Source organism: Ammodytes marinus (assembly GCF_949987685.1).
Source record: "Ammodytes marinus genome assembly, chromosome: 22".
Taxonomy (NCBI): domain Eukaryota; kingdom Metazoa; phylum Chordata; class Actinopteri; order Uranoscopiformes; family Ammodytidae; genus Ammodytes; species Ammodytes marinus.
The window spans coordinates 15,290,926-15,305,949 of NC_137226.1; the positions used below are offsets into that span (position 1 = coordinate 15,290,926).

Consider the following 15,024-nt stretch of genomic DNA (forward strand, 5'->3'; position numbering starts at 1 on the left):
GATAGAAGCAAAAATGCTAAATATTTTCTAGATCCAGCCTCTTTGTTAGGATTTGTTACGTTCCTTTGTCTTATTCTGTCTTATTTAGTATCCTTGGTTTTGGACTGTCGGCCGAACAAAGCAAGCACTTTTTTGTTAGTTTTTACATTTCTTTGTTGAAAATATTAATTGACTAATCAAGAAAATAATTGGCAGATTAATGGATAACTGAAATAGTTGTTAGTTGCATTGCAACCCTATTTGTAAGCCTTAGGCAGCAGGAAAATAAATAATAATTACATCAGAGTTGAACGGGTTAATGCATCCGTAGGTCCTTGGGAATTATTGTCACTGAATCCTTGAGCACAGCACTTTAATTTAAACTGTACATGAATTATTATGGATTCATAGAATATTGAAATACCTCTCTTTTTTCTAATTATGGTGACTCTTCAAATTCAGAATTTCCTTAGCTTCTAGTCTTTTATCTGGACATTTCTTTTTAACTATATTTGGAAAAATTCTGACAAATATGTACTGATCATGTAATTGGTAAGCAGGACCAGATCTTGTAGTTTAAAAAAGTTTAAATTCAAAAATCAAATAAAACAAATTCTGTATTATTTTGTTTGGGTACTTGCCTTGCGTAAAAATAATTCCAATTTTGTTGTGTCTACTGTGTCTCCAGGTAACCACTATGTATCACCTGAGGGTGCCTGTGCTTCTCCTCATGCTGCTTGTGTTGCTGCGCTGCGTTACCACTGCCCCAAGCCACAGGTAAGTGTGTAGAACACAAGCAGAGCCATGAGCTCTTTGGTGTTAGTGCAATGACTTAAACATTCATCATATCAGATCAAACACCAGCTTAACTGATAATTGTCCTAACAAGTGGGAAACCTTCAGGAGTTTAACCTAAGGTCAGCAGACAAGCAGCTGAATATCATGGAACGATATGAAGGGTTGTAATGATGTGTGTGAAGAGCTGCATGGCCCTGATAACGCTGTAGGTGACAGACAATTGTGCTTGTCTGTGGGTAAAGTGCTTCATTGGGCCGCTAAGTGGCCACTTTTTCTTGGTGCTTTCGGGACTAGTGAATCTTTTGAAGGGGATATCATCAGCTATCAGTGAAATGGTTTGGCCCTTTTCCCTCCCTCTGTGATTCAGGTACTTCAGTCCTAGCTCATCCAGCGAGCAGGAAAGTGCTTTTGCGGATGGCGACGGCTGGTTAGCTCCCGGGCTAATCTCCAACCCATTCCTGGACTTCATTGTAACACGGCCACAAAGGGGGCTCACAGATATGAACAGGTAATGGCATTAACAAAAACCAGCAATGGCATTACAATATCATTACATGAAATTTGTGAAAATCTGTGATTGTTATTGTGACGTCAGTGCATCTCTCGGTGTCTGTACTTTCTCTTGTCCTATACCCAGTCACCACATACAGAAGAGGAAGTGCAACACAGCCACCTGCGTCACCCAAAGGCTAGCAGACTTCCTGGTACGCTCCAGTAACACTATTGGTACCGTCTATGCACCAACCAATGTGGGATCTGGGACCTACGGCAAGAGGGACCTACTGCAGTCTCCCATCTTCCTGCCCCTCTAACACCGACTGAGGAAGCTCCACAAGCATTACCATGATATAACCAGAGACATCTTATGTTACAATGATTGTTGTATAATGGTGACACTGATGGTGTTGATGATGAACAGTTTTCTTTTTTAATTTATAAACCTTTAAGAAATAGTGCCTTTAATTTATATCATTAAATTCAGTATAAGTTTTTAAAAGTATTTTTTCTTCTTCTGGCATTCTGTGTGTTGTGGCTCTGTTAATGCTGTTCCACAAAATATATGAAACAATAAATAAAAGAAATCATATGTAAAGCCATGTAAAATAAATATTATCTGTGGATTTTGATAATAAAATTGTGAAAAATATATTTTTAAAAATCTTCATGCATTTTAAGCCGCATTATTACATATCGTGACAGCTGCATGTAGCAGCTATGAGATACTAGCATATATCATCAGCTAATACACTCCGCATGACAACAATTAATAATGTAAGATTTGGGAATCAGCCTCCAACTTGATTCTCCATATCCTACTTAAAGCTATAGTGCGTAACTTGTTCATATAAATGAATGGAAGTTACATTCAAACTATTGCCAAACAAGTTTAAACAAAGATGATTAAGCATATTAGCTCCACAAACCTATATGTAGTTCTTAGTATGTCAGCGTTTACAAACTGGTGTCAGCCCCTGACCCTGGCGGAGGAACTCAGAAAAATCCCAAGGAGGGCCCAAGAAACGTTTCAGTCATCACTAAACGTTCCTACGTGCTTGTTGTGGGTCTTGTTTATTTACCACATTATGTTGCATAGGCCTACTATTTTTTTTGTTTCAGGATTTGCCATTTAAAAACAAAATACATACTGTAAAGAAACCAGGAAGTGCAATATAACGTGATAAATAAACAAGTCCCAACAAGCATTTCTAAATCAAAAATGCATGTACAGTTACAGGAATGGTTTCTGTCGCCTTTTCTTGAGCCGGAGACGGAGGCAAAAAGCTTTAAAAAAAAGTTGAACTATTCCTTTAATTAGATGCTATAGTGCAATGTGCTGGGAGTTGCCCATGGAGTTGCCACTGGTAACCCAAGAGGAATGCCTTACTCCCTATAAGTTGGATGGTCTTGACCTATAGACCATCATACCACATGCTGAAGTCATTGCCTGGAAACATAAAGGCCAAAAAGACCTGCACATTTGGTATGAACACTGTTAACATATACTTACTGAAATGAGTCTTTTCTGTTTCGGTCCAAACTCATTCTGAGCTTTAATGTTGTCCTCCAGGAACAGTTCAACAATTTGGGAAATATGCTATCTGCTTTTATGCCAAGATTTAAAAAAGGCAGACTGATTCCACTATCGATAGTGGACTATTTAAAAAATGTGATCGAAATAGCCAGATTCGACTGCCAATTTCACAGTCGAAAAGCTTAAAAATTTGATTATGAAACAGGGATCATTCCTTTCTGGTTGTATAGGGGTGCTGCTAATGGATGTTTGATTTTACATGGAGTTGCTTGGTTTATCCCAATAAATAATGATCCATTGCCTATTGTGGTATAAATATGAGCATATTAATAATACTGTGTTGTCATTGTCAGTCCGATCTGACATTTCGTCAGGTATTACATTACTTCCGAGATCGTGGTATGTTTTTAATGTTGTGTTATAGAGTCCGGGGAACCCAGAAACACTTCCTCTCCCTATCTGCTTGGTGTCGCTTTCTATTCGTTCAAATTTAGCTCTTTTCTCTGTCCTCTGATCAGGGCCAAGCTGTTTCGCCCAATTACAGTCTTAATGCTAGGATACACAAAGCTAACAGCTAGTAGTAGAAAAAGACACGCAAGAAGGCAAATGAGATAAAGGTCAAACCATTATTTTATCAAAAAAACAAACGCTAACAAACACGCTATGTTTTCCTGCATGAATTATTTCCTGAACATTTACATTTTTGACAATCACAAGTTGAAAAACTATTACCGGTAATAAGAATGTATTCAATTATGAAATTTAAATATAAAGTAACATTTTGGTCTTTGGATTCTAAGGAAACATGTAGCCCATGCTACAGACTGAAATAAATAAATAATAAAACAGGCTTTCGATCAATGTTACGTCCATGTTTACAATGTAGGCTAAAATAGCTCATTCATAGGTCATACATGTGATTGAGACAAGACAGATTAGGTGCAGAGTCAATAGCTCTCTGTGTGGGTGGAGAGAGTAACCCACAATTCCGATGTCAGTGATATTTCTCTGTTGTTGTTGTACATGTTGTGGTTGTTCTAATGTCTAGTGTCTGTGCACCGTTGCACAATAGTTAAGGGCAAACATCTTCTATGGTAGACTGTGAATGTGAATTGTATTGTTTATTGTTACAACCGATTTCCCAGTTAAATAATTAATTTAATTGGTATGTAACACAAAGGCCTTGTCCTTTTAGTTAATCAAACTCCTTTGCATTTAATGAAGGCTGCCAATCGAATTTAATTTAATTAGTGTAAAATGGCATTTGGTTGGCTTTTAAGTAGAGTAAAAATGCTTGGTTAATTTCAAAAGTAGCATGAATTCAACAAAATGGTCAAGGGGGGCCCACAAAAATATCCACATTCACATCCAGAAGGGGTTTTTATCAATGAAAAATAAGTCTACTACAGTCACAGTTTTTATATTGAAACCCCAAATTGCTTTGTGTGGTGCTCTGTGATCACAGTACTGTATTCATATGTTCATGTGTTGCCTTCCTGAAATGGGGAGGGGGTTATTCAGGGTAAAGTAATGCAAATCAAGAGGGAAGGTATGACGCACAACATTAACCTGCGTTTGATTACCAGTGACCCGATCATCTCAGACGCTGACATCAATACTCCCATGCATGGTTAACACCGGCATAAAAGGTTTTTCGAAAATAGAACAAGTGCCGGCTTTTGCTGATGAATCCGAAAACAATGCGGCCCATTATCCGCCAAAACACCCTGACAGAGAACAGGGACGGTGTCAAGATCTGTCGATTGCCTCATGTAAAATCACAAATGGCACTGTACTTCAACTGTTCATCTGGTGGGGAGTTGTTTATGCCTGCAGTAATGACACCCGATGAATGTTTTAATGGAATTTTAGATCTGAATCATGACCTGCTGACCACATTACTATCTGACATTAAATATAGAGGTAAACATATATCACATATAAACAAGAGAGTTGCCCTGCCAGCAGAAATTTCCAAACAAAGGACTTTAACCTGCTCTCACAGGAAAACTGATCTAGGCCTACACCTTTTTATACATTAGCTAAGAAGATAACAATAAATCAGCTGGTAACACTTTACAATAAGGTACACAAAAAAAGAGTAGTTACCCTTTTAAAAAGGGTAGTTTACCTTTTAAAAAGGTTAGTTTACCTTTCAGCTTTTTCTATAAGGCCTATAATATTTCTTGCTATTAATAATATAATATTGTTTAATTGTCAGATTTTCTAACACATGGAATATGCTGCACATATTCTACATATACAACTGGCATACATAATATAGAAACACCTTTTATATTAAAGGCTATTCAGTATTTAGAATTCACTGTATCTGATTTGTGTTCATAAAAATGCTCTTTGAAAAAAAGTAGTAGTGACAAACTCACAAATGTAGTGATTTATTTGGCTATAGAGTAAATAAAAACAAGAATTTTTGCTTTTAACAATGTCTACATAGGCTATAGTGGTGACACAGGGAGATAATTGACTGTTAGGCCTATAGAAGTAGCCTAGCAATACAAAAAATATCAACATTTTGTTTTATGCCGACAGAAAAAAACTGTGTATTTAATAGCCTATAAGTATGGTCCTAAAGAGGGTCAGCCCCAAATTAGATGGCAGGGTAGACGGATGGAGGGAATGTTCTGTGCAACAAAAAAATACAGGCTCTTTTTAAAGTCACTTAGGCTACCCTATCTCTATTTGATAAGCAGTTTTCACAGCAGATATTATGATTGAGCAAATGTATGTGAAAAAAGTACAATAGCTCTGTTATAATGTAAGTGTAAATGGAATGCAGACATTTTTCTTCATTTCTAATTAATTATACCTGTGAATTGAATAGGCCTACCTGTCCGTCCCATTTACATATCATTGCAATGAACCAATACCTCCACTAAAATGTATCACGAAGCAAACATACTTACTTACCACGTATCTTGACTACTTTCTTGCTTCCATAGACATCGTGTCACAAACGCGCGTGACTCCTAAATAAATGCCTTTGTTTAGTAGGTGCTTCTTTTACTTTGTGCGTTTGAGAAACGTTCCGTGCTACTTGCCGTAGTTACTTGTAAACACGGAAGTTAAGTTGTTTCAGTCAGTGCTCTGTTGTCATGTGCTGAATTAAATGTTGGTCGGGTAACATTCAGAAGAATTGTCTTAGGGAATTTTGACACTCTTACCATTTTCTAGTTGATCAACTTGTCCGTGACGAGAGAGAAATTGAATATTACAGCCTGTTGACAGTTTAACCAAATCAATGTTTCGCTAAATGCAAGTGAGCTAGTGTTAGCTAGATGCCGTTAGCTTAGCTTTTTAAAGTAATTAGAAAGAGAATGGCAGGTAAAAAGGAGAAAACATTTAGGTTTGTGATCGTGGGAGGTGGGATCGCGGGTGTGACGTGTGTTGAGCAGGTGAACATGAACTGATAAGTAACACAATTAAGTCCAAACATAATAATACGGAGGCTTGCTACTATAATGCATGCCATGCAGGTACCAACATTCATTCTGCATCTCTATTGACAGCTTTCATCCCAGGTTCCGTGTGCTGATATGGCTCTGATTACTGCAGGCCAGCATATCAAGGCAGTGACAAACTATAAACAGGTTTGGAGAAGGATGAGTTATTACACGCAAACACAAACATACACCATCTTGCATGTACACTAACAACAATGATGAAAAGATGCATGTCATTTGAGTCATCCACCAACATTAGATATTAAAACTTGCTTTTATTTAACATCCTCGTTTATACCTATTTGTCAATCACCTGTTTATTCCATGTTATTTTCACTGAATAGTCTGTGTCTTTTCTCTCTGCTATTATTTGCCAGGTGTCCAAAACACTAGAAGAATTTGATGTGGAGGAGCGACTGGCCAGTGTTTTGGAGGAGAAATTTCCCAACCTGACTGTCATCCACTCTGCGGTGAAGTCCCTTCACACAAAATCACATGTAAGTAGCTCTTGCATTGTATAATAAAAACAGGTACAAACACAATTATTTTGTATTTATATTTTACCAGTTTGGTCATGGTAGATTTAATAGAAAGTTGTGATAGTAAAATGTACTATGTAACTGTCAGTAACAAAAGCCACACTATTTTACTGCTGTAATTCCCCATTAGTTGTTTGTTTATAATGCTTATAATAATATAATTTATTATTATGACACATTATTATTTCAAAATAAATCAGACAGGTTTTTTTCTGAAAATATATTTCAATAAAGGCTTTTTGGTGATTTTTCATCTGTCTGCTATCGCCATCTTGTGGACATGTGGTTACAGTTCAGTGTAAAAAGACTGATTAGAAATGTGGGAAACAGTTTTATCAACAAATCCCTAAATTCAAAAAAAGAAAGAAAAGAGAAAGAGAAACAAAGCTTGCTGTGAAAATGAATTACTATTCATCAGTGGTCTTTCTTTTCTCAGACTGTGGAAACTGCAGATGGCCGTGTTTTTGGTTACGAGAAGCTGTGTATCTGCAGCGGGGGCCGACCCAAACTCTTGACCCAGGACAACCCGTACGTGCTGGGGATACGGGACACAGACAGCGCCCAGGTATACCCTCCCCCCCCCCTCAAATTATATGTTTGAGTTGCTATTGACAAGCGAGTGTGAAATTTCTCAAGTCCTTGTAATAAGACATAGCCTACTTAAAGTAGCAAGAAGCAGTTTGTCCAAAGAAAACAAACATCCTAAAATCTCTTATGTCCTGGTATTCGACGAAGTGTCAAAACAATAGGACTGATAACCCTCCTAGGTCTGGGTTCAAATCAATATTGACACTCACAGACAGCTTTTCCTCTATATGTGTTTTTCAGGAATTTCAGAAGCGGTTATGTAAAGCAAAGAGAATTGTTGTTGTCGGCAACGGAGGGATTGCACTGGAATTAGTGTAAGTAAACTATAAATACTATATAATTATAGATATATATAAATATAAATTACTAACCAAAATACTGAAACTAAAATTTCCGGTGTCACTTTTTTGGGTAAAATGTGATTGTGTTCGTATTCATCTGAGACATTTTCTTAAATGGAACCAGATGTAAGTGGTGTATGTTTTTCCATTTGAGTGTGTATGTTATTCCAAGAGCCTATATGAAAATCCCTTACATAACATTACATAACATGCTCAGGGGTTATTGACACTGCCTTGTTCTGCATGTTTGAACATGCTCTGTGTGCTAAAGGTTTGAGGTGGAGGGCTGTGAGGTGGTCTGGGCTGTGAAGGACAAGGCCATAGGAAACACCTTCTTTGATGCCGGGGCGGCTCAATTCCTCATCCCGTCACTGGAGACGGACAAACCGGAAAGAGCCGCCCCCTGTAAGAGAACCCGCTACACCACAGAGACACCAGCACCCGGACAGTCCCAGACCTTCACTGCAGGTCTTTAAATGTTTGATTTTAATTCAAACTTCTTCTCTTATGCTACAATAATCCGGATACCCGCATGGTCGGAAAAGCATAATAATGATAATAATAATAATAATAATAATAATTATTATTATTATTATTATTATTATTATTATTATTATTATTATTATTATTATTATTATTATTATTATTATTATTATTAATATTCTCAAACTAAGGCCTTTAAAGTGTTGAATTTCTTTACAAATGTCTTACATTTATTGATTGCCCTTTCGTAGGATAAAATAAATACTGAATGTCAGAAACATGTTTTCCAGGCAAGGCCTTATAAAGCGGTCGTTATATGAAAAATAAGTACTTTTGTTATATGAATGTGAGTTTATAATGTTCTTTATTAAAAGTACCTTAAATTGCGTACAGATTTTCCATTATATCCTTCTTACTTTTGCCAGTATGGCCCTGACGTTGGCATTACATTTACCCTCAATAGTAGAATCTGTCCCAAGTTCATCAAATTCCTTATATGTGTGTGAATGTGTCCAGACAGAAATGCACGAGGACACTGTTCCAGTACTACAGAGTCTGGCAGCGCTCTCGGTCCAGACTGGCACGAAGGAATAGTTCTAAAGGGAGCGGAGCAGGTGAGATGAGCGAGTCAACCTTTTTTAATGAACGGCCCTGTGCTGATCCTGAAGAATTTGACACATTTCAGTGTCCATTTTAGGGTAATTGTATCTCTGCATTATGAACATTTGTGCTAAAATGGAAAACATTCCTGCACTGCCCTCATTGCAAAAACACCTCTCTGAAAATATAGTAAAATCGAGAATGTTTATATGACCGCAATCCCATAACTGGGAATAATCAGGTAATGGTAATAATATGATTTGACACGATAACATGCACTTTAGTAATGCAATAACTGGAGAAAAACAGGTTTACACGATTCGGTCAATTCATTGGATTTCTTTCCAAGTACAATCCTGAAAACACCATGTCAACATGACGTGGCTTATGGCTTCTCTGCCCGGTCATAGTTGTCCTTGTGTGGGAGTTGTTAGACTATAAAGATAGATAACTACAATATGATTATGTGTAGTCATAATTCCAGATCAAGATATCTTCAATTTCCCTAAATAAAATACATGATCTATCTGTCTTTATTGACCTTGTGTAATGTTATACCTTTCCTCCTCTTCTCTCTGCTGGCTCATGCTCAGGTGTCCCGCAGAGTTTCACTGGAATACCAGTGTGAGGTGGAAAATATCTTCACTTCAGAGGAGCTGCTCAATTCCCCACAGCAAAGGCTCAGAACTGAGAATGGTGAGAAACAGACACATTTGAGCTCCGGACTTATTCTTTTCATTATTGTTTTATCCCCACTCCCCCTCATTTTTCATTCTTCTTTTTATTCTCCCCTCACAGATGGGTCCTGGCCAGTTTACGTGCGTCTGACCAATGGCAAAACCGTTGGCTGCGATTTTGTCGTCAGCGCCACCGGTGTCGTGCCAAACACAGAGCCGTTTCTGCACGGCAACAATGTAAAGAAAAGGAGGAACAAGCTCTCTTGTGCTCATATGTTGTTCATGATACATGTTCATGATATTTTGATGTTATGTGATGTTTTGTATTTTGTCACAAAAATAACTATTGTCCAACTGTGCTGATCAAATGTGGACAATTGCTTAACAGTAGAACAGATTTTAAACACTGCAAGGCTCTCATCAGCTACATTTTAATGTCAATAGATGTCACCAAAGGATGGATCATGAGTGTAAAGGGTTTACATATTACTTAGTATGTTTATCCTTTCTTAGTGAACATAAAGTATTGATCCTATGTTTAATGTGTTTTAGTTTGCCCTAGCAGATGATGGTGGCCTCCAGGTAGATGACCACATGATGACTTCGGAGCCAGACGTGTATGCAGCAGGAGACGTGTGCACTGCATGCTGGGAACACAGCCGGCTGTGGCAGCAGGTAAACTGACAGACCAATCATTGCACCCGCAAGTAAGATGCCATTTTTATTCCATTCCTCAGGCTTTGCATCTTTGGACACTATAATAGATCTGACGATATATTAAGTGTGCAGTCAGTCAGCACCACTATAATTCCCACACATGTCAGTTTTTTCCGGAACTGGGTCGATATAGGTCAACAGGCCTGTTTCACTTCCTGTGGCATTCCGCAGGAGTTTCCCTGCTCTGTTGACAGATTGTTCAAGGTGTTTAAAGAAGAGTGTTTTTAGAAGAACAGTTTTATATTTCCTGTGTGTGTGTGTGTGTTTTGTGCAGATGCGTTTGTGGACACAGGCCCGTCAGATGGGCTGGTACGTGGGCCGCTGCATGGCTGCACACGTCCTGTCAGAACCCATAGAACTGGACTTCTGCTTCGAACTCTTCTCGCACATTACCAAGTTCTTCAACTACAAGGTGCGTGACATGTCACTGCAGGGGGAGGGAAATGGATCAATCAATCAATCATCTACTGTGCAAATTATAGCTATCTCATACCTTTCGCGGTCACTTGACTGTACTATTTAGTGTCCTTTGGTCTCTACCTCTGGGCTCCTATACCATGAGCTTTGCATTCAAACAGCTTCCTCATTCCACAGGTGGTACTGCTGGGAAAGTTTAATGGGCAGGGGCTGGGGCCGGACCAGGAGCTTCTGTTACGCTGTACCAAAGGCCAGGAGTACATCAAGGTAGAAACAATGTGTTAATCCTTTGTGTGTTACGTATCAAACCGTTCAAATGTATGTAGAAGCAAAGCATTGCCTGTCAAAGCACTGTCAAACGTCTCAAGTTGTTTGGATTTATGTTAGACATATTTGAGGGTCCAGCGGCACTGGTATCTAGCCTGGCACCGCCCGCCTACCTACTTCCGCTCAATTTTCATTTCACTTCAGTAGTCAGTCTGGGGCTGCGGTATATTCATGGCTTCCTTCTCCAGCCAGACTTTTGGCGGTCCAATCAGCGAACAGAGCGAGTGACTGAGAACGATGACGTCGAAGTCGCGCGCGAATGCTGCGTTCCTTTATACTCGGAACTCGGAAATTTCCGACTTGGTAGTTCCGAGTTCCGACCTGTCTGTGTTCCAGTGCATCTGCTCGGGAAAGTATGGACGCCTACAACCGTTCTCATCCAAATAACTAAACGTTAGGCTCCAGCAAGTTACCGTTGCCAGGTACCGGTAGATCCTTAGACTACAATATGAAATAGGAAATTTCCGAGTTCCCTGTACAACTGGAACGCACCGTCAGAAGCCGGCTCATGACATACGCCACGACCAAACGTTATGCGATTGCTTGGCTGAGTGGAACTGGGCAGATCCAATAGTTTTAAACTTCAACAGACACCAGCCTCCAAGTGAGTGAACGTTTGCCAATAGGGCAGTTCCAGACCTTCTGTACAAATGAAATGAAGTAGATGGTCTGGTTGGACCAGGCTAACTGGTATCTATGCTATTTAAAAAAAATTGTATGTGGGTGTGAAAGGAACCAATGTTTTCCTGAAACCAAAACTGAAACAAGATCAGTTATCTGTTAAAGGTGGAGGCGGCGAACCTTATCCCAAACACTTGTTGTCAAAATCAGCGCTTATCTCCTCCCGGTCCACTACTTGTCTGTACTGTGTGTACGCTGATGAAAAGGTCTGGTGTTTATACACAGTGCAGGCTCCGTAAATGGCTATGTAAACAAACTGATTCGGCGCGAGCGAGAGCTAGCCCGGCAACGCTTCTCCAACCAATAAGCTACAAGCAGCGTTTGTGACATTAGTAACACCAACGCTATAGGACAGGTAGTTAGTGACGACTGATGTTGCTAAGGCAAGGCATGTCAGGGGGGTGCAGCTTCTGAAGGAGCAGGATTGGAGGGGGGGGCATCTAGCATGCTGTCCAATGGCTAAGTTTAACTTTAAAACTGTATATAAACGGAGTGCATATAGAAATGTCTTGCAATCATTGTCATAATGACTTCATTGCATACACGTCAAGCATAATTTTTTTCACGGAGGTCCCCTTGTAATTCCTCTGTTCCAGGTGGTTCTCAGTGGAGGCCGGATGGTGGGAGCGGTGCTGATTGGAGAAACAGACCTGGAGGAGACTTTTGAGAACTTGATCCTCAACCAAATGGATCTGACCCGCTATGGAGAGGACCTGCTCAACCCCAACATCGATATAGAGGACTACTTCGATTGATAATGACGGCTGTGATGCCATCGTCTAAGGTTTCTTATCATGTCCACGCACGCTAGAGGCTGTGCCGCATATTTTTTGTCGCTGCCTGATAAAGCATTATCAGTGATGATCTTGTTTCCTTTTCAAAGCAGTTATACGTTTATTTAAGAAAATACTTTTACTTTAAAATAAATTATTTTCAAAAAATAACTTAGAACTTGAGTGATATGTTCTAGCAAAGGCGTTTTCATTTAGTTGTAGAAGCATTGCAAATCCATCACTTCTTATCCTTAAATCAGAAATACTTGCAGCTATGAAACACTGACACTTTTTCACTCAGAAGAATGAGATATGTTCAGCTATTTCTTGGTGGTATAAAAAAAAAGAAAACACTTCTGGTTGCCAAGTTGTCTTGTGACTCCTGATCAAATTTCCGCCTAAACAGCCACTGTAGCTCCTCCCGTGCCTCAACAGGCGTTCTAACAATATACATTATCACACTCGAACAATGCATACTTTTGTTCAGTGGATTTGTTGCTCTTGGGGATGCTGCTATTTGAATAGCCACTTTAGAAAGTGCAAGAAACATTAGAAGTAAAGCGGAAAGAATTATCTCCACAAAGACACTTTAAACGACTGAAAGAAAGTCAACCGCCCCATTTCTGCCTGTAGGTATATAGGTAAGGGCTTTTTGGGTCAGTGGTTAACCAACAGGGACATGCCCCAACTGATTTATCTCATCCCATTGGCTGACAAAACATTCACTATATGTCAACCTTGTCTTCTAACTCGCTGAGCATTATGCTCAACAAGTGTGTCAAAGTGTGGAAAGTGCAGATAACTGTGATAAGCAAACTAGCAGCGAGGAGGAAATTGGGACGTGTTAAAGTATTTTTCCCTAATTTACAACTGAGGAAATATGTCACTAGTCTTTGAAACAGACTGTAGAAATACGGGCAATAAACATGAATGACAAACCACTCCTGATAAGGTCCGCCTGAGCATGATGACACCATCCATTTAGCTCAGCTGATGCTGCCCCGTGGCCACAGGAAATGACTTACTGTTTGCACTTGGCAGCACTCACTAGTGTAAGGGTGCCTATACCTGTCTGTGTCTGTCTGTGTGTGTGTGTGTCTGTCTGTGTCTGTCTGTGTGTGTGTGCGTGTGTGTGTGGAGAGCAGGGCATTGTTTACAAGGTGGACGTACACTGCCCATAGTGGCACATGGTATCAAGATAAAACTCAAGCCTCTTTTGGATTGTTAGAATGGAGGGTGGGACAATGGGTGTAATATGATCTCATGGTATTGATGCAGTTTGTTACTGAGCAACTAGTTGAACTGACATGAATGAGATGCCTGCGTAGAACAGACATCACGTGGCTGCTTATGTATGGTCAAAGTGGAAAAACACCGGCTGTGTCACCACTGACACAAAGTGTATTTAGACTAAGCCTCTTCCATGGGAGGTCAATGGGTGGGTTTCCTTAGGTAGGCTGTTGTAAACAGCCATAAATTGGTTGCTGCACATCCATTTAGCAAGTTGCAATGTGCCTCAATCTTGCAAAATGATTTCATGACATAGTAAGATGTCATGAAATAATTTTGCTATGACAATTTGATTTATATTTGAATCTTAAAGGTGCAGTGTGTAATATGACATCATCAAGAAAGTTCTAGAAAGTTCTAAAATGCAACGCTCCCTGGGTAATCCCACCCCTCTTGAACAATAACAGAAGCTACAGTGGCCTTCAAGGACAAGAACAATTCAAAATTTTAAACAATGCACCTGATGACATTCCAACTATGACACTTCCAAAATGGCGGCGACTAGGCCTTGGTCCAAGGTATGGAGAAATATGGACATATATGAGACCCTTTCTAAGGGAAAAAATAATAGTTATAAATTTGTTTCAGCTATTATGCACTATATTTAACGTACAAAATCTGCTATGAAATAAAACCCAAAATTCTACACACTGCCGGTTTAAAGGTGCAGTGCATATGACATCATCAAGAAGTTCTAGAAAATTCTAGAAAGTTTTAGAATGCAACGTTCCCTGGGTAACCCCACCTCTTTTGAATAATAACAGAAGCTACAGTGGCCTTCAAGGACACAAGAACAATTCTAAATTCTAAACAATGCACCTGATGACATTCCAACCATGACGCTTCCAACATGGCGGCGGCAATGCCTTGGTCCAAGGTATGGAGAAATATGGACATATATGGGACCCTTTTTAAGGGGGGAAAAATAATTCTAAAATTTGTTTTCAGCTATTATGCACTAAATTAAATGTACTTATGGATATTATAATTATTTTCTACAAAGTCTGCTAGGAAATAAAACCCAACATTCTACACACTGCAGGTTTAAGATCAATCAGCAAAATATATCTACTGGTCATTGACAGTGGAAATAATTATATGGCCATATAAGACGATGACTATGAGCCCACAAAAAAATTATTTCGCTCCTTGATAAAGATCTGCGTGTTCTTGTTCTGTCTGTCATTCAGTTCTTATCTAGCCTATAGGCTACAATAAAACCAAAGGTAAAGGTATTTTGTTGAGGTTGATATAAGCTTTTCCACTATGTGGCTACTACATAAATAAGACTGGGTACTGGTGTTAGCAGTGCAGAGAG

General features: G+C 39.2%; 2 protein-coding genes across 2 annotated transcripts; both read left to right on the plus strand.

Moving 5' to 3' along the window:
* Positions 1-676: 676 nt before the first annotated feature.
* Positions 677-1,589, plus strand: iapp (islet amyloid polypeptide; the record flags this gene model as incomplete). The annotated part of the gene is made up of 3 exons (XM_080050747.1): positions 677-756; positions 1,145-1,285; positions 1,415-1,589. 3 exons carry the CDS (start codon positions 677-679, stop codon positions 1,587-1,589), a joined length of 396 nt encoding a protein of 131 aa, XP_079906873.1.
* A 4,316-nt stretch (positions 1,590-5,905) lies between these two features.
* Positions 5,906-12,565, plus strand: pyroxd1 (pyridine nucleotide-disulphide oxidoreductase domain 1). The gene is made up of 13 exons (XM_080051395.1): positions 5,906-6,225; positions 6,340-6,420; positions 6,651-6,770; positions 7,249-7,377; positions 7,641-7,714; positions 8,013-8,209; positions 8,741-8,838; positions 9,418-9,520; positions 9,623-9,738; positions 10,054-10,176; positions 10,493-10,630; positions 10,813-10,902; positions 12,240-12,565. Exons 1-13 carry the CDS (start codon positions 6,148-6,150, stop codon positions 12,396-12,398), a joined length of 1,506 nt encoding a protein of 501 aa, XP_079907521.1. The 5' UTR covers positions 5,906-6,147; the 3' UTR covers positions 12,399-12,565.
* Positions 12,566-15,024: the final 2,459 nt, after the last annotated feature.